Genomic DNA, 24,298 nt, shown 5'->3' with positions numbered 1-24,298 from the left:
TCCTTGGATACTTCGATGTAACATTTTCTCTCTCTTAATATAACTTACTAACACTTATGGTTTTTTTAAAAAGAGAATCTTTCTCATGTTTCAAGGCTCATTCATCATCACAATCAGAATACAAAAGAAGCCCACAGTACCACAAACTTGGAATCCTTTGAAATGGTATGCACAAACACATAGCTAACAATGGTAGTCACCATCTGTCTTGAGACAAGTGCAGTAGTCTGATTCTGCATTCCTGCATTGCTTGGAAAGGGAACACAAGATGCAAATTCCAAAGAGAGAGAGAGAGAGAGAGAGAGAGAGAGAGAGTAGATTTACAAAAAAAAAGTGTGTGTGTGTGTGTGGGGGTGTGAGATTAATTCTGTCCATGCTACAAGGCAATCTGCACAAATGCCACCGCTCAGAGATTGAAACATTCTCTGGCTCATATGGGTAAAATCCCAAGGAACTTTAAACTACAAAATTTGCAATCCTCGGTAAGAGATTCCGTTCCTAGACATAGTATCCCGTGAGAGTAAAGCCTCTCCCAATAATCTCACCGACACAAAACCAAGCATAGCATTCAGCCGTGAACAAGGCAGCTACTCCAAGCTCTTCTATCTTCAAATCGTGCCTATTTTTTATCTTCTGCTTCAAAAAGTCTAGCTCTTTCCAAAACAGATCATAGCGCTGTGGCAAGCTGACGTCAGAATGCAAATAAGAAATTGAGCCAGAAACCTTTGCAAAAACATCAGAGATGCAATGCTCAAGCCATATTTACCAATCATGCATATACAATAATTTCATCAACAGAAACATGTACCTCCTTCTAAGAAACTTCTTACAAATGATACAACATGCCCAGAATACATATACCTTCATAAGGTCAGAACTTATGAATTATAACAGAGGCTAAAACTCTCACAAAAATACAAAGGAAAGGCACAAATGAAAATGGATAAACAAGCAAAATCAAATCACTTTATTTGATTCTAAACAAAACATAGATAAAAATAAACCATTATTGACTTGATCATGCTTTTAGAAAAGGCTTAGGCAAAATAAGTTAGAGAAGCTTACTTGACTAAAACTTTGAACAAGCACTCAACTTTAAACAAGGGAAAATTACCAAAATACCCCTCAAATCTCAAAAATTCCCAATATACCCACATCATTTTGGGATGGATTTGCCCCGATTTTTGCATAGTCTAATGTTTATGACAATGGAGATCTATCTTTGAGCATCTTAGACAAAATTATTCACCATGAGCTCACAAATAGAGGCATCTATGTTCAAAAATGATGAACAATTTCATCTGAAGAGGCCTCAATACCATCTAAAATCCTAGTTCTATCATCTTCTATTGAGAAGGACCAATCTTCCTACAAAGAGAAAATTGTTTTTAGAGATGTTTGTGAGGTTGATTAGGGGAATTTTGGGAATTTCTGTAAGATTGAAGGGCATTTTGGGAAACTTTAGCCAAATATGAAGGGTAAATTGGGAATTTTCGAAATTTGAGGGGTATTTTGGGAATTTCCACAGATTTGTGAGAGTGCGCGTGTGTGTGAGAGAGAGAGAGAGAGAGAGAGAGAGAGAGAGAGAGAGACCACAAACGCAAGATATGGTGAAGAGGGGGCGATCAGCCCCCCTTGACTACCATGAGTAGAAGACCTTGTCTATACAATCAGATGTGTGTGGAAGTGGGTACCCCCCTGCCCCCATAAATAGGTGCCCAAGGGGAGGTAGAGCAAGGCCCGATAAAGAACGACCCAACAGAAAAATGTTACATGGAAATATATATGGACGCCCAGACAAAAGTGGACGGCCGGTCCCAAACTCAAGCGGCCGGACCAGGTACAACCTAGACTATGGGTGGCCAGCCTGGAGACATACTAGCCGTACAAGTATGCCCTAGACCTTTGAAGCAACAGATTGGTGTAAGTCTAACAAGATTACAGGAGTATTTTGGTAATTTTCCCTTTAAACAATCACAACAAGGATATGGTAGCACATAGACTTACTCTTAGAATTTAGCCTCCACACAACAACACAAACAAAAGACAAAAAAATGAGTTCTTATGTAAGGTGCAGCAGAAGTGAATGTTGAACTTTGCTCAAGATGAGTGCTCCGAACTGTGCTCAAGGTTTCTTTTACTTACGGAAGGGAGAGCCTTCCGTTCCTTTAGTGAGAGAGTGCAATGGACACAAACAAAGTGATGAACACTGTGAATGAAGGTGCATGAGACTGAGAGATAGAGAGAGAAGAATACGACACCAAAATGTTGTCAAACCCTCCTCCCAAGGCCCCACTCTCTATGGCGAGAGTGGTCTACTATTGATTGCACAAATCTCTACAATGCTTTGGACTTGCCGACGATGTCGGCGACGATGAGGACGACGACGAGACGAGCTGAAATCTGAAAATGCTAATGGCTGAAATTTGCAAATCTTTATCTGCTGAATTCTGACTCTATGTCGATGGCGACGGTGCGACAATGAAGCACTAAAAACGCAGATGCTGAAATCTGCGTTTTCCGAGCTGAAACTGCAAACTGCGAGGATCTGCTACAGGAAGGTGAGATCTGCGGGGTTCGGGACTTGCTTTGTAGTGTCTATGTGCTGAAAACTGAAAACGATGGTCTAGATCTAGGTTCTGTCGCGGTGAATCTGCAAAACGCTAAGCTTGCTTGCTGATCCAAAAACGCTAGGGTTGGTTCTGAGTTCTACTGCAAAAACGCTAGTGTTTCTACTGTTCTGCTACTACCGAGGCTGATCTGCAATGGAAAATGTCACAAAGTGATGACGTGGCGGACAGCAGAAACCCTAAAATTCCTGCAAACCCTAATTTCTACCAAAAACCCTAATTTCCGGAAATTGCGGAGGCGGATTATTAAAAAAAAAAACATCTTTTTTTTTTTTGGGGGGAAATTTTGAGCGACGCAAATCTCAGCTTTTCGCTTTGATTTGGGAGAAAGAAAGAGAAAAAGAGAACTTGCTTTTTACTGACTCTCATTGAGAGAGAGAGAGAATCTGCTTTTGCTTTGAAGCTTTTGGGGCTCTGCTTTTGGGCATCCTTGTAACCTTTAAATTAGTGGTGAGGGCCTCACTTCTCAGAGCATCTGGACGCAGAGTCTGAGAGTGAAACCCTAACCGCTCTCTTGTACTTTGATGATTGATTAATACAAAAAGAAATACCGAAAGGGGCGCCAGTCTGTGGGGCCAATATCTCTAGGCACGGAACTCCGCCGGGCCAGTGCAAATCTATTGTGATCTGTGAATTGTTTTGAAGTGGTTATTTGGTGCTGTCGCGGTTGATTCTTGACTTGGAGTGTCCAAGTCTGTTACAGAAAACGCCAAGGCTCTACTGTTAGGCTTCTGCTTGGCAAAAACGCTAGGTATGCTGACGGGGGGGGGGAGTGGTCTTTCTAAGAAGGTGCCTGTTGGATCTCTGGTCCCTGCTGCCTCTTTTGCCCAATTGTGCTAGCGCTGGGTTCTCTTATATACATGCATGGCTAAATTGCCCTACCCAATTCCCAACAAAAGTCACTTAAAAATAATAAGTGAAAAATGTTGAAAAAAGAGGGAAAATAGGTCTATGCACTGTAAAAATGCTCCTGATGGGTTCTGATGGAAATTTATGATCATGTTGTGTGCAACCAGAGGATATGTATCTACTCTAAGTGCCTGGTCATGCACGGTCTACGAACAGACTCACAAAAGTGCCAGAACACTTCCTAATCTAGCTGAACTGAACCCATGTCATGAAGTAGCTTGTCCACGTACACATAGGGTTAGATGTGCACGTGACATCCCCTCCTTTTCAAAGTGAGGTATTGGTACTGAACTGTATGGCGTCGAGGGAGATCGCCAACAGCGTCTGGAATCCTGGAAAGGACTCTTCGGCCCACTCTAATGCGTGGGTCATGCGATACTTGAACTTCATAAAGCTCTGCAATGCTTGCTTCTATGGGCCACACAGAAAGCGACACCCAAAGTCATCTGTGGCTCCTTCAATGCTTCAACTTCGTCTATAGTTATGCGTCTACCTTCTTCAAGAATCTCCAAGGATGAAAATTCCTGAAACCACTTCCAACACAAAAACATGAACATACCCATTCCATGTAAAGTGACGAAAAAACCGTGCATGCAATGTAGATGAACATAGAGACGGAGTGCCAAACCGTTTATCAAACACACGCAAACAATGGGGTCGAATCTCGACTTTCTGATCTTAATCGATTAACTGTGGCAAATCACAATGGAAATGACGATGCATTGTGTCATGCCAAGGAAGAGACATGGAATGTGAATTCCTTGAATGCAAACATTTCATCTTTTCATCAGTAATCTGCATACATCCGTGCTCATTCATGAGTGAATCGTGTTAATCGTACAATATGTCATGCCTAGGAAAAGGGATCACATAAGGACGGTGACTAAAATACAGGCAAGCATTACGAATGAAACACTCGAACAATGCATGCTGACTAATCATTCGAACACATAATACTTTCCTGTGAGAGATCTTTGGACCTCGACTTGAGAGCCAAGATCGGTTCTTCGTGATCCATCGAATCTGCAATGAGGTTAGCTTCACTAGAAAAAGTATCCACTAAATCATCATTCTTGTGAACAATCACAACTTCTTCCTGCAAATCATCATGCTCTTGAATAATCACATCTTGATCATGCTTATCATTATCACGCAAATCACGTGTGTCGTGCTTTGGAAAAGAAGAGACTGAGAGAGTCTCCTTTCCCGGATTCTTTTCAATCTTCGCCTACACATTAGAAAATGAGAGATGAAGAATAAAAAACTTGCTCTCCACGAATGACAAGGGGAGAGTCACTTTTGGCATTGAAAGTGAATGTATTTTCCGCCCAATCAATGAGAGGGTTATATAAGCTCACGAAACCATCGAATGCCCAAAAGCATATCACATCGTGAAAGAGGAGAGACTACAATTTTTTTGCGGAAGGACACTTGTTGAACAGTGAACAAAACATCAAGGTACTCTAGCGTGTGATGAGAGAGTCCATACCGAGAGAGAAGCCTGACACCTCGAAAGGAGATGTCTTGCTTACCTCCAAGCGGGCTCTTTCGAAAAGAGTCACTAATCAAATCATGCATACTAATTGGATCAAACAATATGACAAAAAGCTGACCCTTCACATGACCATAACACTTAATGAGAGACTCATCAATGGGATGATCATGAGAGACTTGGGTGACACTCGTATTCTCATTTACTGCATTGACAGAGGAAGTGGGTTCTGTGGGTTCTTTAGAGTCATTAGATTCAAGCTTAGAACATGTTCTTTTTATGTGACCCTTGATGTGACAATGAAAACGACGACCTTCCTTAGAATAAATGTTTTGCTCTTCCGACGTGATGTATCCTCCTAAAATTCCTTGTTCTGACTTTTCATCTGGAGTGAGCTTAGGAGTAGCAATTGTGTTAGCTTTACCCCCAAGTTCGTTTGGAGAGGTCTTTTCTGAGAGACTATTGGAAGATTGGTTAGAAGAATTACCATTCTTACCGTTCTGAGGGTTCTGAGAAGTCTGAGAGGTACTTGTGGAAGTCTTGTTTTCCTTAGGCTTTCCCTTGTTGTGCTTCATCTCCTGTGCGAGAGCAATCGCTACAGCCTTGTTGAGATCGATTGGGTCAAGGACTTCGACATCAAACCTGATATAGTCGTCCAACCCGGAAATGAAAGCCTCCTTGCGCTCATCATCCGATTTGTGTAATTGGGTGCCGAACTGCAAAAAAAAGATATAGCTGGTATACCATTTTGCTTGAGACCGTGCCAATCGTCTTTCAACCGTGCTAGGTATTGTGGGGGCATAAACCGCGCCTTGAGCTTGTCTTGGAAGTTGGCCCAATTGAAGGAAAGGGGCGTGCCTTCTTCGGCTTCCTCTAAGTGCGCGGTCAACTGTGCCTCTTGCCATGCGTGGTACCAATTAATGGCATCATCGGCAAGGTACATAGCTGCCGTCAAAACCTTGCTATTTCTTGTCTTCTTACTTGTCGCAAAATAAGCATTAAATTGATACAACCAAGAATGAATAATCGTAGCATCCATCTTACCATCATACTCAATAAACTTGATCTTCTATGTGACGGGGTTGTTGGAGTCCAAATCTCGGCTTGCACCACTTGATGAACTACCAACCTCATTGGCCGGCTCGGACTTCGAGGCGAGAACCTGTCGGACCAACTCTTGCATGCGTAGTTCTCTCTGTGCCTCACGCTCTACCTGTCTTTCTTCGACCGCCAAGCGACAAGCTACAGTATGACCAGGGTTCAGTTCAGACAAGTCAATCTAGAATAGGAAGTGATCTGGCACTTTTGTGAGTCTGTTAGCAGACCGTGCATGTCCAGACACTTAGATTAGATGCATATCCTCCGGTTGCACACAGCATGATCATCAGCATTCCCATCAAAATCCATTAGGGGAATTTTACAGTGCATTAAACCTATTTTTTCTATTTTTGACATTTTTCACTTATTTATTAAGTGACTTTTGTTGGAAACTAGGTAGGGCAATTTTGCTAAGATAATATATAAGCAACCTAGCACTAGCACTATCTGGCAGAAGAAGAAGCAGAGCATCAGGCACTCAGTGCAGCAAGCCTCTAGAGAACCTTCTCAAGCAAGACAAGAACCACCCCTCAGTCTGGCGTTTTTCCTCACCTCAGGCCAGCGTTTTCAGCCCTTGGAAACCTCAGTGTTAGGTGCAAGACAAGAACCTTCTCAAGCAAGACAAGAACCACCCCTCAGTCTGGCGTTTTTCCTCACCTCACGCCAGCGTTTTCAGCCCTTGGAAACCTCAGTGTTAGGTGCAGCGGAATGATTGTTTGCGCTTTGCTCAAGATGAGTGCTCCGAACTGTGCTCAAGGTTCCTTTTCTTCTTATGGAAGATAGAGCCTTCCATTCTTAATGAGAGAGTGCTATGATCACAAACAAAGTGAGTGGACATTGTGTGTGCAAGTGTATGAGAGAGAGAGAGAGAGAGAGAAGAGAGATACGACACCAAAGACGTTGTAAAACCCTCCTCCGAAGGCCCCACTCTCGTCGGCGAGAGTGGTCTACTTATGATTGCACAAACTGGTACAAACTGTATGCATGAGACTGATGCAAGTCTAGGCTATGTCGGCGATGACGACGGCGATGGCGATGGCGAGACCAACACTAGGGCTGAAATCTGCAATCTTTCTACTGCTATCCAAAAACGCTATGGGCTGAAATCTGCGACTAGTCCAAAAACGCTGATTTGGAAATTGGGGGCTGTTTTCTGTGGGTCTTTGTCGCTGAAATTCTGCAGGTTTAGGGCTGAAAAATGAGGTTCTTAAGGGCTGAAAACTGAGGTTTCTTCTGGGCTGAATCTACTACTCTTTAGGGCTGAATTTGGAGGTCTTCTACTGCTGCAAATCGCTCCATTGCTGTGGCTGAAAAATGCTGAAAATTTGCATATGCTGGGATCCAAAAATGCTAGGTCAAGGATCTGTCAAAAGGCTGGCTTCCTTCAAAAACACTAGGTGTTGTGGATAGTCTGTTGGCGAGAATCTTCTTCAAAACGCTAGGGGATGGGATACGCCGGTGGTGAAGATCTGATCCAAAATGCTAGGGATACATGTGGAACGAAAAGGCTAGGCTATGGGAACGGTTCTTTCTTTGCTTGGAGGAAATCCGCCAAGGGTCTTGTGGGAGAAGTTGTTGGCTCCTGTTGCCTCTTCTGCCATTTAGTGCTAACTTTGGTTTGCTTATATATTTTCTTACCCAAATTGCCCTACCTACTTTTGTTGGAAAGTCACTTAAATTAATAAGTGAAAAATGCCAAAAATAGGTAAAATAGGCTAAATGCAATGGAAAATTTCCCTGATGGATTCTGATGGGAATGCTTATGATCATGTTGTGTGCAACCAGAGGATATGCATCTACACTAAGTGACTGGGCATGCACGGTCTACGAATAGACTCACAAAAGTGTCAGATCACTTCTAATCTAGACTGACTGGACTGACTGAACCCTGATCATGTTGTAGCTTGTCCACGGACACATAGGGTTGGATGTGTCACGTGACATCCCCTCCTTTTCAAAGTGAGGTACTGGTACCGAATTGTATGGCATCGAGGAAGATCGCCAATAGCATCCGGAATCCTGGAAGGGACTCTTCGCCGGCCCACTCTGATGTGTGGGTCGTGCGGTACTTGAACTTCATAAAGGTCTGCAACGCTTGCTTCTTTGGGCCGCGCCGAAAGCGACACAAAGTCTCCTGTGGCTCCTTCGCCGCTTCAACTTCGTCAAGTGTCATGCTTCTTTCTTCTTCAAGAATCTCCATGGCTGAAAATTCCTAAAACAATTCCAAACACAAAACCATGAACATACCCATTCCATGTAAAGTGAGTGGAAAAAATCTCGTCTTCCTCAAAGACTGTGCATGCAATGTAGATGAACAAATAGACGGAGTGCCAAACGGTTCACCACACACACGCAAACAATGAGATCGAATCTCTCTTATAATCTAGAGCAATCAACTGCTCACAACGGAATTGCCCATGCTTGGTGCTCATACTTTCATCTGCTCCTTCTACGAATGTGTCATGCCAAAGAAGAGACATGGAATGTGACTTCCTTGAATGCATACTTTTCAGCTTTTCATGAACAATCCGCATACATTCGTCCTCATTCATGAGAGAAACATGCTCAATGTGCAATATGTCATGCCTAGGAAAAGGGATCACATAAAGACGCTGACTAAAATACAGGAAACAATCATGAATAAAACACTCGAGCAATGCGTGCGTATCAATTATGCGAACACATAATACTTCCTGTAAGGGTTCTGTGGACCTAGGCTCGAGAGCCAAGATCGGTTCTCCCTCTTTCATCGGATCTTCCTGTGGGGTTTCTGTGGACCTCGACTCGAGAGCCAAGATCGATTCTTCGTGACTGATCGAATCTACAACGAGGTTAGCTTCACTAGAAAAAGCATCAACTAACTCATCATCCTTGTGAACAATCACGTCATCTTCATGCAAATCATCATGCTTGTGAGAAATCACATCTTGATCATGCAAATCATCATGCTTATCATTATCATTCAAATCATCATGCTTCTCACAATCATGCAAATCCTGTGTGTCATGCTTGGGAGAAGAAGAGACTGAGAGAGTCTCCTTTTCCCCAATTTCTTGCATCTGTGCTTGAACTTGAGAAAAGAGTCGCAACATCTCTTTCATGTGTCCGTCGCTCTGTTCTTGTCTTGCTTTGGCTTCGCGATGTAGGGCTACTACTCTTTCTTCGTGTTCACACTCTATTTCTGCTTTTCTTTCTGCTTGTCTTGCTTCGCATTCTAACTTTCTTTCCATAAACATCTGCTCCAACTCCTCCATAGGAGTTAGTGAAATCCTTGACGTAGATGGGGAAGAGGGAGGGTCGGAAAAACCTCCTGGTGGGGAAAATTCTTCTTCGCCTCTCTCATGCTCATCACCTCTAAGCGAAGTATCCATTCCGCTTCGAGTGATGACCATTCTGGAGTCGTGGGTTCTTGTGGGTTCTTGTGGTCTTGGGTTCTTAAGTTCACGAGGAACTTGGGTTCTTGGGGATCTTGGTTCTTGGGGTTCTTGAGTTCTTGAGGTTCTTGTGGGTCTTGAGGTTCTTCTTTCGCTTGCGATCTGTGTTAGAGAAGGATCTTCTCTTCACTCTCTTTCCCGCGTGCGCACCCCTTCGCGGCCTTGCGCTCACACCAAGGTTGCTTTTTTCCACCTCACGTCGATTGGCCGGCCGCTAAGTGCACGGTCCGCTCTCAATGAGTGAAAAGAGGCACAAGGGGAGGCTGAACAAGCCCTTCTTTCCTGGGATTCCTGTCACTCTTCAAAAACACGATTAGGAATCGACACGCCCAAGCGAACTTGGGTTCGTGCGACCTCAACAAGCAAAAAAAAAAAAAAGTGGTTCTTGTGGTTCTTTCCTTGAGTGATACAGAACACTGCCAAAGCTCTGATACCAATGTTAGGTGCAGCCGAATGATTGTTTGCGCTTTGCTCAAGATGAGTGCTCCGAACTGTGCTCAAGGTTTCCTTTGTTCTGATGGAAGGTAGAGCCTTCCGTTCTTAATGAGAGAGTGTTATGATCACAACAAAGTGAGTGGACACTGTGCGTGCAAGTGTATGAGACTGAGAGATAGAGAGAGAAGAGAGATACGACACCAAAGATGTTGTAAAACCCTCCTCCGAAGGCCCCACTCTCGTTGGCGAGAGTGGTCTACTTATGATTGCACAAACTGGTACAAACTGTATGCATGAGACTGATGCAAGTCTAGGCTATGTCGGCGATGACGACAGCGATGGCGAGACCGATACTAGGGCTGAAATCTGCAATCTTTCTACTGCTGTCCAAAAACGCTATGGGCTGAAATCTGCGACTAGTCCAAAAACGCTGATTTGGGGGCTGTTTTTTGTGGGTCTTTGTCGTTGAAATTTTGCACGTTTCATAGTTACACGGAACGGGAACGGAACGGGGAACGGGAACGGGGGGCTCCGGGACGTCTCCGGAACTGGGGGCCCTCGGGTGGCGGATCAGGAACGGAGGCCGGAACGGTAGCCTTGAGGGAAAAGGAGAGGGAGAGGGAGAGGGAGAGAGAGCCTTCAGGGAGAGGGTGAGGTAAAGACCTTGAGAGAGAGAGAGGGTTTAAAGCCCTTCTTTATATAGGAGAGGATGGAACTAACACCCCCCCAAAAGTTCAAAAAACCTGCCGCAAACTGTCATTTTTATGACTTTGGTGTTCCGGATTTGCCGTTCCGCGTTCCGGATGCCGTTCCAGGCCCCGTTCCGTCTGCCGTTCCGGTTATGCCTAGAAAGGGAACGGAGTTCCGGTCCAGTTTCCGTTTCGAGGAGGCGTCGGGCTTGGGAACGCGTTCCGAGGGCCCCGTTCCACCCGTTCCCTGTTACTATGGCAGGTTTAGGGCTGAAAATGAGGTTCTTAAGGGCTGAAAACTGAGATTTCTTCTGGGCTGAATCTACTACTCTTTAGGGCTGAATTTGAAGGTCTTCTACTGCTGCAAATCGCTGCATTGCTGTGGCTGAAAAACGCTGCAAATCTGCATATGCTGGGATCCAAAAATGCTAGGTCAAGGATCTGTCAAAACGCTAGCTTCCTTCAAAAACGCTAGGTGTTGTGGATGGTCTGCTAGCGATAATCTTCTTCAAAACGCTAGGGGATGGGATATGCCGGTGGTGAAGATCTGATCCAAAACGCTAGGGATACCTGTGGAAGGAAAACGCTAGGCTATGGGAATGGTTCTTTCTTTGCTTGGAGGAAATCAGCCAAGGGTCTTGTTGGAGAAGTTGTTGGCTCCTGTTGCCTCTTCTGCCATTTAGTGCTAACTTTGGTTTGCTTATATATTTTCTTACCCAAATTGCCCTACCTACTTTTGTTGGAAAGTCACTTAAATTAATAAGTGAAAAATGCCAAAAATAGGTAAAATAGGCTAAATGCAATGGAAAATTTCCCTGATGGATTCTGATGGGAATGCTTATGATCATGTTGTGTGCAACCAGAGGATATGCATCTACACTAAGTGACTGGGCATGCACGGTCTACGAATAGACTCACAAAAGTGTCAGATCACTTCTAATCTAGACTGACTGGACTGACTGAACCCTGATCATGCTGTAGCTTGTCCACGGACACATAGGGTTGGATGTGTCACGTGACACTCAGCCCTTCAGCACTTGTAAAGCTTAGCAAGATCAGCGATTTCACCTCAGAAGGCCAGAGTTTTTCAGCCTTGCAACTTGCGTTTTCAGCCAGCCATACCAGTGTTTTTTACATCAGCAGAATTCAGCCACTTCAGCGTTTTGCCAACTTTGCATTAGCGTTTTTGCACTGCCAAACCAGTGTTTTCAGCAAGGCAAAATTCAACAGATAGAAGAGCAGCATATCACGTACTGCATCAGCAAATTCAGCGACATGAAGCCTAGCAAGCCAATGTTTTTGCCACAATAGCAAGTCCGGATTCGAAGCATTCAATTTCCAGCCATAGTCTCGTCCTTGTCGTCACCCCCGTCGGCCTCGACATAGCAAGCATTATAGACTCATTGCATCAGCCATTGTATCAGATTGTGCAATCAATAGTAGACCACTCTCGCCATCGAGAGTGGGGCCCTTGGACGAGGGTTTGCCAACATCTCCGGTGTCGTATTCTCTTCTCTATCTCTCAGTCTCATGCACCTTCACGCAGTGTCTATTCACTTTGTTTGTGTCCATTGCACTCTCTCATTAAAGAACGGAAGGCTTTCCCTTCCCTAAGTAAAAGGAACCTTGAGCAAAGTTCGGAGCACTCATCTTGAGCAAAGTTCAACATTCACTTCCGCTGCACCTTACATTTGACCCCAAATCTAGGAGAATGTTTTTTGACGGCTACAATACTCTATCCGAAGAATATCGAATTTATGATCCAGTAAAGAAGGATATTGTACTCATAGTCACATGGGGACGGGGACGGGTCTCGGGGACGTGGCGGGTCCCGGGGACGGGGACGTGGCAAAACAGGGGACGGGGGACGCGACAGGGGACGCGCTTTTAAAAAAGACTTTGAATTTTGAAATTTGAAAGGCCCCCAAAAAGTGGGCTTTTGAAATTTGAAAGTCCCCCCCCAAAAGGGTGCTTTTGAAATTTGAAAAACCCCCCAAAAAGTGGGCGCTTAAACAATGTTTGAATTTTGAATATCCCGCCCCCCGTTGGCTGCAGCCCGCCCCTTGCCTGCGTCCCATCCGGCGGTGTCACCGGGGACCCGCGTCCCGGGACCCGTCCCCTTGCCCGTCCCCTGTGAGGGACGTCCCCACGTCCCAAAAACGGGTCCTCGTCTCCGTCCCGGCGTCCCCCATCCCGTCCCCACATAAATGGGCCGCGTCCCCCCGTCCCCTGTTTCTATGACTGTACTAAGCCGTGATGTCGTCTTTGACGAGTTTCTTCTTTCAAAGGGGGCTTTCGCTCCCAAGCCTTCCACGATGACCCCAGATTTGTCGATACTTGGAGATCCAGATGATGATTTGCCTCTTGAGGTTGATGAACCCTCTTCTCATATTCCTGTCCCTCAAGCTACGGAGGAGGATGCACCCATTCCAGATGAAGTGGTTCTCATCATAGTGCACAGGCAGACGTACCAGTAACTCCTCCCTCGAGAAGCAAGTAAGACAAGTTACCGAAGTGGCTGTTGGAGACCTTGCAAGATGCAATAACTTCAGATTTTCCACCACATTGGCGTGATGGCGGTACGACACGACGTTCTCAGTGGCTTCGATTTGGTGAGATAGATGGGACTTTATTACACGTGAACTATGCTTTGATGTCGACAATGATCAAGGACAGAGACCCTCTGACAGTTGAGGAGGCCCTTTCACAACCAAAGTAAAAGTAGGCCATGCAAAAAGAGCTTGATTCCATCAAGAAGGATAACCAAGCAGAAAGAGATTCGTGTCAAACCAAGTACAAATCAGATGGTTCTTTGAATAAGCGCCAAGGGCTTCTCTCAGAGACAAGGTGTGGACTAAAGACCTTTGCACGGACTGCAAGAATGGCAACCATTCAAACAGTTTTTGCCCTCGCTGCCTTTTTCGGGTGGCCCGTTTTCATATGGATATAGTTTCGGCTTTTCTCAGTAGCCATTTAGAGGTGTATTAGAGCAACCTCCAAGGTTCTTGAATCCAAATTTCAGTGACATGGTTTGTAGGTTGTTGAAGTTGCTTGAAGCAGCTTTTGTAGTTTTGTGAGTGTTTTATCTCCTCTTATAATTCGTGAGTTCAGACTATTCTGAACTTCTAAAGGTATATGTTTCTTACTGCTCAATGAAACTGTCCCTAAGCCAAAAGATAAGGTGCAACCTATAGTTGACCGTTGTCCATCTAGATCTCCACCCCAATCTGAATCACTCCATCCTCGTAGAATGATCTTGGAGTGTTTTTCTCCAGCTGCATAGTGAATGCCTAATGACTTGGTCGCCTTTACCGCAGAGTCGGAAGACTCCAAATGTAACTTAACAGATCTATCATGAAAGAACTAAGAAGTCCCACTGGGGAACTGACATCAAACCGGTTGTTGAGAACCCAAATAAGAGAACCCACCAGTTTTCGATACTTTGTAGCATTTACTACAACTGAGGGGTCATAATGTGACAATTTCTAATTGGGATCCATAGGAGATGAGATAGGTTTACACTCAGTCACACCAAATGCTTCCAACAACTCTTGGACATAGCGCTTCTGAGAGAGAAAGATGCCCCCCCTCTCTTTGCCATATCTCCAATCCAAGAAAGCAATGAAGCAAGCCGAGATCCGTCATCTCAAACTCCTTAGCCAAGGTCTCCATAATATTGCGGATGTGCTCAACATGGCTACCCATAATCACAAGATCATCGACATAGAGGATAAGAAAAGTCACCAATCCTCCCTCACTGTAAATATACAAATCCAAGTCTGCAGAAGAACATCAAAAAGAGTGTCGTAGGAAGAAAGAATCTATCTTCTGTACCACACTCGAGGGGCTAAAGGACACAAGAAAACAAAAAAAAAAAACTAAATCACTTTATTTGCTACTAAATAAAACTAGATAAAACAAACCATTATTCACTTCAAAGTGATTTTAAAAAAGGCATAAGCAAAATAAGTTGAAGCAACTAACTCGGTCACAACTTGAAACAAGTAGTAAACTTTTAAACTAAAAAGCATAAGACATCTCAAAGACTTAATCCTAGAAATCACTTGGTTAAAACTTGAAACAAGTACTCAACTTTAAACTAAAAAGCATAAAACATCTCAAAGACTTAATCCTAGAAATCAGACTCCACACAACAACTTGTGAAGGAACAAATTCTTTAGCCCTAATGTAAGCTGAATTCTAGAAATGAATACTACTACACACCTACAAAGAAGAGGCTGAAAATAACCAAAGTACAAAGATCCAAGCTTGACAATATGAGACCTCAACTTCGCTGCTTGTCTAAACAAGAAGAATAAGATTATCACCTTTATCATGCATAGCTTGGACAACAACTATGACATCCCTACTCACATCGTCAGTGCCCAAGAGTAGGTGTAGGTTTATATAGAGGTTAGTCATGCTTTGAACGTACTCTATACAACCAACGAGCGGAGTCTCTATCACCCTCCGGAGGTGATGGGCACAGTACAAGGCTATTTGCAATGCTACATGTGAGTCACCGTGGTTACGAAGGCTACTTTTGGAGATTGAATTTCCCCAGCAAATGACCACAATGTACTATGACAACCATAGTTGTACAGCCATTGCAAGGAACCCGGTGTTTCATGCTCGGACCAAGCATATAGAGGTACATTATCGTTTTGTTCGTGAGAAGACTAAGGATACCTTGCTGATATCTTCACCAAAACTCTTCCACAGGCGACATTATCTTCTTATGCCAGCTCCCTTCGACTTGTTTCCTGTCCAGGAGCTAAGAGAGTTCAGATTCATGTCCGTTGGTGGCTCCAGTATCTCTTAGGAGCAGATTAGGAAGTGGGGGCTGTTTTGTGGCTGTGCCCGGTCGTATTTCAAGTAGACGTACCTTTTCTCGGTGATGCACTCCATGGTGTTGTCCACCTAGTAGGTTGGCACAAGGCGGGACCCCTGTTCCTACGGTTACCTGGGTCAAAGACTCCAGTGTTCTGCACTCTTGCTACTAAATGTGTGTTGTAGATCGTTTTTAGTGAGTTTACACATTTATTAGCATTTTAGCCATTTTTCAAGATCATTGGGTTTTCTGGTTAGGTAGAGCAATTTTGCTATTGCCCACTTTTGACATGTTCTGATAAGTGAGTAGAGCTTCCACTGTTTTGGGCACACTCTCTCTCTAGTGTTTCTCTCTCTAGTGTTTTTGTGTGAATCTCTCTCTCTCTCTCTCTCTCTCTCTCTCTCTCTCTCTCTCTCTCTCTCTGTGTGTGTGTGTGTGTGTGTGTGTGTGTGTGTGTGTGTGTGTGTTGTTTACAGCCATTGATCCCTCTCTCTAGCGTTTTCAGCCGATCAGTGACGTGCCCGTTCTGCGGGCGGTACACGCTAGGAGCTTGTGTACAAGGATCTATTGGCTGCCCGGTCCCAAAAGCAGGTTTGCTCGTGGTTGCAGACGAGATCATCACCCGATTCACCCTTTCCCGCTCCACCTTCGATAGGGACATCTATTAGGGTGATGATGGATCTAGCGACAAGAGGCTTGGAAACACTGATGAGAGATTTTGATGTTAATGGTGATCATGCTGGAAAACGCCAAGGTGTTGCTGATACTTGTACTATAGATATTGATGAGACTAATTGATGCCTAGAGAAGTGACCCCTAGGGTCAGGGGTCACTTACTTCTATAGGGCAAAAGTGACGGGTCGAGCAAGGCAGATTGAGCCCCCACGACTTTATAAAAATGATGCTAATATGTCACTAATAAGTTAATGAACCAGTAATAAAAGGTGCTTTGTATGCATTGATTACCTAGGCTTGGTCCTAATGGTGCGGTATGGAAACACTCCCCAATGCCTACACCTAGCAGACATTGGTTGTGCTCGTGTGCAATCAGAGGATATGCAACTAATCTAAGTGCCTGGACATGTATGTCCTGCGTACAGGCTCACAAGGGTGCCATAACACTTCCAAGATTTACCTAAACCCCAGAAATAGAAGTTAAAGCTTGTCCACATGCACATAGATGTGCACGTGACACGAGTTCTTGTTAATTGTGAGCACCTCCTCCCACTCTCTTCTAGCTCGAGACGCCCTCGTCACACCACATGCCAACTGAAAAGAACAGACTAGGACAAACTTTTAGCACTTCAAACAATTGTACACACAGAGAGAGAGAGAGAGAGAGAGAGAGAGAGAGAGAGAGAGAGAGAGAGAGAGAGAGATCCACACAGTAGACACGGAGTGGCGGAGTTCCACTCCCATATCATTGGAGAGTTCCACTCCTAGATCACTGGCCCCAAAACCCTCACGCCCATTCCGGTATTTCTTTTATAATGCTTTATAAAAGATACAACTGCCAGAGATCTTTGTCTTTGCTTCTGCACATGCAAGAATTTAAAGGCCCTTGGCCCAAAAGCATCATACATGAAAAACTTCCAAAAGCTCTCAAGCCAAAAACTAGGGCCAAAAAGCTATTCCGCAATTTTCGTACAGTTTGCCACGTCAACAACTGTTCTGCACTTTCCGGGTGTTCCGAAAAGTTTGCCATATAACAGCTTTTCCGCAATTTGCGGGCTGGCCCGTACGCTTTGCCACGTCATCACTTTTTAGGGTTTTTGATCCCGGGTTGTGCCACGTCACCAACTTGTGACATTACCCCCTCTTAAAAGAGCACTTATCGTTCGCGATTAGAGCTGCAAAACTCAATCCAATTCTTTAGCACACACTAGCTTTATGCATGCATGCTAATGTCCATCATTGTCAGATAGCACATTCTCTAACATGTATTACACCATACAGTTCTACGATCAAAATCTTCATCCACTCATCTCATTTGCACTGGAGCTCTAGATATCCCTCGTAGCAATGTTAGTCATCGCACCCAAACCGAGTTGATCTTATCAAGGGGTGTCTCGATGCACTAAGATCACGTACCCAAGCAATCTCATTCAAATTGGAACCATTGATGCACCAGATTTATATGCTCCACAAAATGCTTTACAAATGACACAGAGTTCACATGCACAAATCACGATAGCGAATGATTGAATCTCTCACACCACTATAACGGGAGAACACCACGTGCCAACTACAAAGGATTGCACTTCAAAACAACTAAATAGAGAGAGAGAGAGAGAGAGAGAGAGAGAGAGAGGATCCACATGGTAGACATGGAGTGGCGGAGTTTCGCTCCCAGATCACTAGCCCCAAAACCCCTGGCGCCCCTTGCAATATTTCTTTTATATTGCTTCACAAAAGGTACAACCACCCGGGAGCTCTGTCTTTGCTTCTGCACACGCGAGAATGCCGGAATGAGCCCCTAAAGGCTCAGAGGTGATTTTTGCAGAGGATGCGGTATCTATTCAGGTCCTAGGATCCTAAATCCGGCAAGGAGTCAAAGGGGGCTCATTGGAGAACGGACTCTACAGGCTCCATGCTCTTTCTTTAGCAACATAGATACCTACACGTGATCTTTGGCATTACAGATATGGTCATTTAAACAATGATGCTCTTCGTCTTGCTTTTCGTGCTTACAGGCTTACCAGATGTTGGGAGTAAGCATGGGAAATGCATTACTTGCATTCGTGGAAAGCAACATCGAGAATCTATTCAGAGGCCTGCTACACGCCGAGCCATTGCCGTCGTGGAGTTGGTTCACACTGACCTTTGTGGACCTATGCAGACTACTCTCGGCAAGGCTCCCTATTTCATGTTGTTGGTGGATAATTTCAGCCACTTTACTTGGGTATCCTTTCTACAACATAAGTATGAGGCATTTGGCCTCTCCAAGAATTAGCCTTCTCTTGTGGAGAAGGAAAGCAATCAAGTGTTGAAGACTATTTGATCGGACAAAGGTGGGGAATTTACCTCCAAAGCATTCATTCAATTTTGTGCAAACAATGGCATCAAGCAAGAGCTTGCGAATACTGGATCCCCTTAAGAGAATAGAGTTGTGGAGCGGAAGAATAGGACAACGGTAGAAATGACACAGACCATGCTTGAGCGTGGAGACTTGCCAAAGTCTTCATGGGCATAGGCAGTTGCGACGGCAGTCATACCATAAACCGATCTCAAACCTCTTCGGTTCCCGGCAAGACCCCGTTCGATGCTTATTATGATAAGAAGCCTGACGTCTCCCTTTTTTGGATCTTTGGAAGCAATGCATATTTCCATGTACCGAAGGAGCAGAGGGGAAGTTTGACCCCAAGTCTAGGAGAATGTATTTTGTTGGCTACAAATCTCTTTCCGAGGGATATTGACTTTATGATCCAAAGAAGAAGGATGTTGTACTCAGCCGTTCAGAGGGGCTCCCACTCCCAAGTCTTCCACGACGACCCCTGATTTGCCGATACTTGGAGACCCACATTTTGTTTTGCTTTTTGATAAACCCCCTTCTCCTACCCCTATCCCTCAAGCTTCGGAGGAGAACCCGTTCCAGATGATGCAAATGACAGCGGTTCTCATCATATGTAAGGTGCAGCGGATGTGAATGTTGAACTTTGCTCAAGATGAGTGCTCCGATCTGTGCTCAAGGGTTCCTTTTACTGACGGAGGGAGAGCCTTCCGTTCCCTTAGTGAGAGAGTGCAATGGACACAAACAAAGTGGATAAACACTGTGAATGAAGGTGCATGAGACTGAGCGATAGAGAGAGAAGAATACGACACCAGAATGTTGTCAAACCCTCCTCCGAAGGCCCCACTCTCTATGGCGAGAGCGGTCTACTATTGATTGCACAATCTCTACAATGCTTTGGGACTTACCGACGATGTTGACAACGATGAGGACAATGATGAGACGGGTTGGAATCTGAAAATGCTAAAGGGCTGAAATCTACAAATCTTCTATCTGTTGAATTCTGACTCTGTCGGTGACAACGGCGATGACGACGATGCAACAACGGCGCGCTGAAAATGCAGATGCTGAAATCTGCGTTTTCTGGGCTGAAACTGCAAACTTCGCGAGATCTGATCGTGCGGTGAGGATCTGTTGCAAAAGGTGAGATCTGCGAGGTTCGAGACTTGTTATGATGTGTCTAAGTGCTAAAAACTGAAAACGCTGATGCTTCTAACTGTTCCGTCGCGAAGGATTTGCAAAACGCTAGGATGGTCTGCTGATCCAAAGACACTAGGCTGAAAATGGGTCCTGCGGTGGAAATCTGCTAACGCTAAGCTGATTTGCTGTGTGGCTGTGGAATCTGCTAACTTCTGTTGCCGCCCGGGCTGATCTGCTGTACAAAACGCCTGGGCTGATCTGTCTTGCAAAAACGCTATCTTCTCAGATGGGTTGAAAACGCTAGGTTAGTTGCGGGGGTTGGTCTTGCTGAGAAGTTGCCTGTTGAGCAAGTGCTCCTGCTGCCTCTTCTGCCAAAAAGTGCTAGCGCTAGGTTTCTTGATATACTTACTTAACAAAATTACCCTACCTAGTTTCCAACAAAAGTCACTTAAAAATAATAAGTGAAAAATGTCGAAAATAGGGAAAATAGCTTTAATGCACTGTAAAAATTCTCATGATGGGTTCTAATGGAAAACTGATGATCATGCTGTGTGCAACCAGAGCATATGCATCTACTCTAAGTGTCTGGACATGCACAGTCTGCGAACAGACTCACAAAAGTGTCAGATCACTTCCTATTTTTAGTATTCTAGACTGACTTGACTGAACTGAACCCTAGTCATGTTGTAGCTTGTCCACGTGCACATAGGGTTAGATGTGTCACGTGACATCATAGTGCAGAGTTAGAGTCAAATCTACCAGTAGCTCCTCCCCAAGGGGCAAGTCAGACAAGTTACCGAAATGGCTATTGGAGACCTTGCGAGATTCAACGACTTCAGATTTTCCACCCGAGTGGCGTGAAGCCGGTAGGTAATACACGACGATCTCAGTGACTTAGACTTGCTAAGGCAGATGGACTTTATTACAAGTGAACTATGCTTTGGTGTCAACAGTGATCAAGGACAGAGATCCTATGACAGTTTTAAGGCGGTTTCACAACCAAAGTGGAAGTTGGCCATGCAAAAAGAACTTGATTCCATCAAGAAGAACAACACTTGGGAGTTGGTTCCACGGCCTACCAAGCTGAAAGTAATTGGTCTCAAATGGGTCTACAACATCAAGTACAAATCTAATGGTTCTTTGGACAAGAACAAGGCAAGACTAGTTATCAAGGGCTTCTCTCACAAACCTGGTGTGGACTATGACGAGACCTTTGCACAGAATGCAAGGATAGCGACCATTCGGATAATTTTTGCCCGTGTTGCCTTCGTTGGGTGGCCCGTGTTTCAGATGGATGTTGTTTTGGCATTTCTCAATGGGGGTTTAGAGAAGGAGGTGTATGTGGAGCAACCTCCAAGGTTCGTAGATCCAAACTTCGCAGACATGGTTTGTAGGTTGCTAAAGGCTCTCTATGGCGGCTGTAGCAAGCCCCTAGAGCATGGTACAAGGATATAGACTCTTTCTTCCTACAACACTCCTTTCAACGATCTTCTGCAAACCCAAATTTATACATTTACCGTGAGGGAGGATTGGTAACATTTGTTATCCTCTATGTGGACGATCTTGTGATTAGAGTTAGCCATGTTGAGCACATCCGTAGTACTATGGAGACCTTGGCTAAGGAGGTTGAGATGACAAATCTTCACTACTTTCTTGGATTGGAGAAATGGCAGATACAGGGGGGCAAATTTCTCTCCCGGGAGCACTATATCCAAGAGTTATTGGAAGCATTTGGTATGACTGAGAGCAAACCTATCTCAACCCCTATAGATCCCAATCAGAAGTTGTCATAGTATGACCTCCTACATGTACCAGACACTACAAAGTATCGAAAATTGATCGATTCTCTTATTTGGGTCAGAGTTACCCGGAACGCGGAACCGGAACGGTGACGGGGCTACTTGCGGAATGGAGGAACGGCAAGGGGTCCGGAACGGGAACGGCGCTAAAACGGGAAGCATAAAAAATACCCAAATATTATAATTCTAGTGCTATGTGTTTGAATACAAGTAATAGTAGAGTTTTTTGACTCTAATACTCACAAAAACACGATTTGAAGACCATTCAACCTTATTATGACTTGATTGCATCGTGTGGTGTTGCGTGGTCATAGTACATACACAACAGACACAATGCTCATACACAATAACACATGCAAGTACAAATTAAAGCTCTCAAATTATGAATAATTACAAGAGTAAAAGCTAAAAGATAAGACTTGAAAGTTGAGCCATGACATTGAGCAAAATTAATTTTCGCTTAATTTTGGCTAACAAGGCCCGCCAAGGCACTACAAAAAAGATAAAACTCAAGAGACTAGAGAAGTCTACACTCTAGACTCTAGAGTACCAAGCCCAAAAGTCTAAAAGACTAAAGACTAAAGTCTAAGTGTTCTGAAGAGTTAAAGTAATGAAGTTTGCAGTTATCTCTATGTTTCCGCCCGAGTACTCACCAAGCAAGCATCTCTCTCTCTCTCTCTCTCTCTCTCTCTCTCTCTCTCTCTCTCTCTCTGCATTTTCATAAAAATAAGCTGGCTCTAAGGATCTGTGCGTACGCATGTACTGTGATTGTGCATGTACCTTGCGAGGCGTGTGTAAAAAAGCTGCTTGGAGAGTTCTTGGCACTTAGGGACAGTGGGAGGCCTCACGATGTAGCAATCGTTTTGCGCGAGCAAGTCTTTGTACCACGCGCACCCTCGCTTCGTAAGCACCTTGGACACGTCTACCGTCTTGCTGCGTAGCTGTTGTACCAAGCTTTTTGACGCCATAACCGTTCCGTCCTTTACGTGTGAAGGATCAACACTGCTAAGTAAAAGGTTTACGTGGCTCCCAAAGGTCAAAAGTTATACTACTTGTGTGTGTGTGTGTGTGTGTGTGTGTGTGTGTGTGTGTGTGTGTGTGTGAGAGAGAGAGAGAGAGAGAGAGGAGAAGTTTTTAATGTCATAGGTATAGGTATAGGTATTAGGAACTATCCCAAGGGAACTTGAAGATAAACCGGACGAGTCTTGAACCCAAAACTTGTTACGCAAGAGGGAGGGAGAGAGTATTTTCCTTCTTCTAAAAGTACTATGCGAAGTAATTTTTTGATATGAAACAATAATATATTATTAAAAAGTTACAATGTTAACATTCACGTAGAACACTATGTTACTTCTTAGGGAACGGTCCAATTCACATCACATTCATGAAGTAAATCACCATTGAATATGCCCCAATGGAAGGGTAGTAATGTACCTATACTTTGTGTCGAAAATTGATCTCAAAGTGCATATATATAAGTTATCAATCATCCAGACCTCACAAGAATAGAAATTTAGATTTCAGCAGATGTCCGTAGCAATAACAATTTTATAGAGATGGGTTAAGAAGGTCGAAAATCGATCTCAAAGCGCATATATACAAGTTAACAATCGTTCAAACCTCACAAGAATGTAAATTTAGATTTCAGCAGATGTCCATAGCAATAACAATTTTATAGACATGGGTTAAGAAGGTCGTGATCAATGCATTGCATGCTCACATGCTTGTGCCCCCGAAAAAAAAAAGGCCATGCATAAGTATGGTGAGGAGGTCACACCTTCTGACGTAGTTAATGTAAATTGTAGGGAACATGCCCTTCCCTCGTATACTTGTTTTCTCCTCAAGTGTTAAAGGGTTACAATATGTTGCTCCTCTAGAGTTGAAGGGTCATTGTTTCTTCTCTTCGAGCATAGAAGGGTCACCTTTTTTTTAGTTTTGCAAAGCAGTGGGAGGAATTCAACATGGTACATTTCACGACCACTCTCCAATAGGAGGTTCTGCTCATCGTGCTCCCTCTTCATCGATCATGCTTGACTACCTACAAATCCACATCGGCCCTTGCTACTACAAACAAAGGCGCGGTGTCCCTTCAAAATACCGAGAAGAATGTACTACAAGCCATAAAACCAATGAATATGCATACCTCGCAAATCCCGAAGCACGTAATCGACGATGTACACATACACACACACACACACACACACATAGAGAGAGAGAGAGAGAGAGAGCAAGAAGGCACATACAGGCGCACCTCCTAGAGCAGAGTGCTATGCTGGCACGGCAAGAGAGAAGAGAGGAGACGGAGAAGAGTAACACAGACATTGGTGCAATCTCCCCCCGTGCAAGAGTAAGCATTTCCCTCTTGCACGTATTTACTTATAGATTTCTTGAATGCTCAAAATGAGTACAAAATGGCCGGCCGGTCATAAATGGACAAAGCTCATAAAGAGCCTTGAATAATTAAATGTACATAAAATGCCATATCCTTTCACATAGTCCATTAGCTATTAATTCTTTTTCCACCTGTCAACTGCAATAAATAGTAAAATATCAATTCCATTACATACCTCACCGTTGTAAGCAATTGTCCTCAGTTGCAAAGATAAGAAATTTGCAACTATACTGGTAAAAAACAGTGATTAGTATTCTGTGTTAGGAACATCTCAAAGAAAAAAAATTAAACTAAACAATGTTGTTTATGATTGTCATCATCCATATACTACCGATTCTAGTGTCCCATACCAATAAATAGTAAAATATCAATTCCATTACATACCTCACCGTTGGAAAGCAACTGTCCTCAGTTGCAAAGATAAGAAATTTGCAACTAT

The 24,298-nt window shown here is 44.1% G+C and overlaps 1 protein-coding gene across 1 annotated transcript; it reads right to left on the bottom strand.

The window, feature by feature from the left end:
- Positions 1–137: 137 nt before the first annotated feature.
- LOC147427548 (uncharacterized) lies at positions 138–22,480 on the bottom strand. Its single transcript, XM_086496348.1, has 2 exons — positions 22,248–22,480; positions 138–685 (listed from the first exon to the last, which is right to left on the bottom strand). The coding sequence occupies exons 1-2, from the start codon at positions 22,433–22,435 to the stop codon at positions 499–501; spliced, it is 375 nt and encodes a 124-aa protein (XP_086352474.1). The 5' UTR covers positions 22,436–22,480; the 3' UTR covers positions 138–498.
- Between the last annotated feature and the right edge of the window lie 1,818 nt (positions 22,481–24,298).

This window comes from Adiantum capillus-veneris, chromosome 23, assembly GCF_014529385.1.
Source record: "Adiantum capillus-veneris isolate H3 chromosome 23, ASM1452938v2, whole genome shotgun sequence".
Classification (NCBI taxonomy): domain Eukaryota; kingdom Viridiplantae; phylum Streptophyta; class Polypodiopsida; order Polypodiales; family Pteridaceae; genus Adiantum; species Adiantum capillus-veneris.
This window is presented reverse-complemented; position numbering and strand designations above follow the sequence as displayed.

Bases quoted from the DNA above. Each gene is read 5' to 3' on its own strand.
- LOC147427548 (XM_086496348.1), bottom strand. From the start codon at position 22,435: ATGGCGTCAAAAAGCTTGGTACAACAGCTACGCAGCAAGACGGTAGAC. The intron at 686-22,247 runs GTACATGCACAA...TTCTGACGTCAG, and splicing joins TTTTACACACGCCTCGCAAG to CTTGCCACAGCGCTATGATC.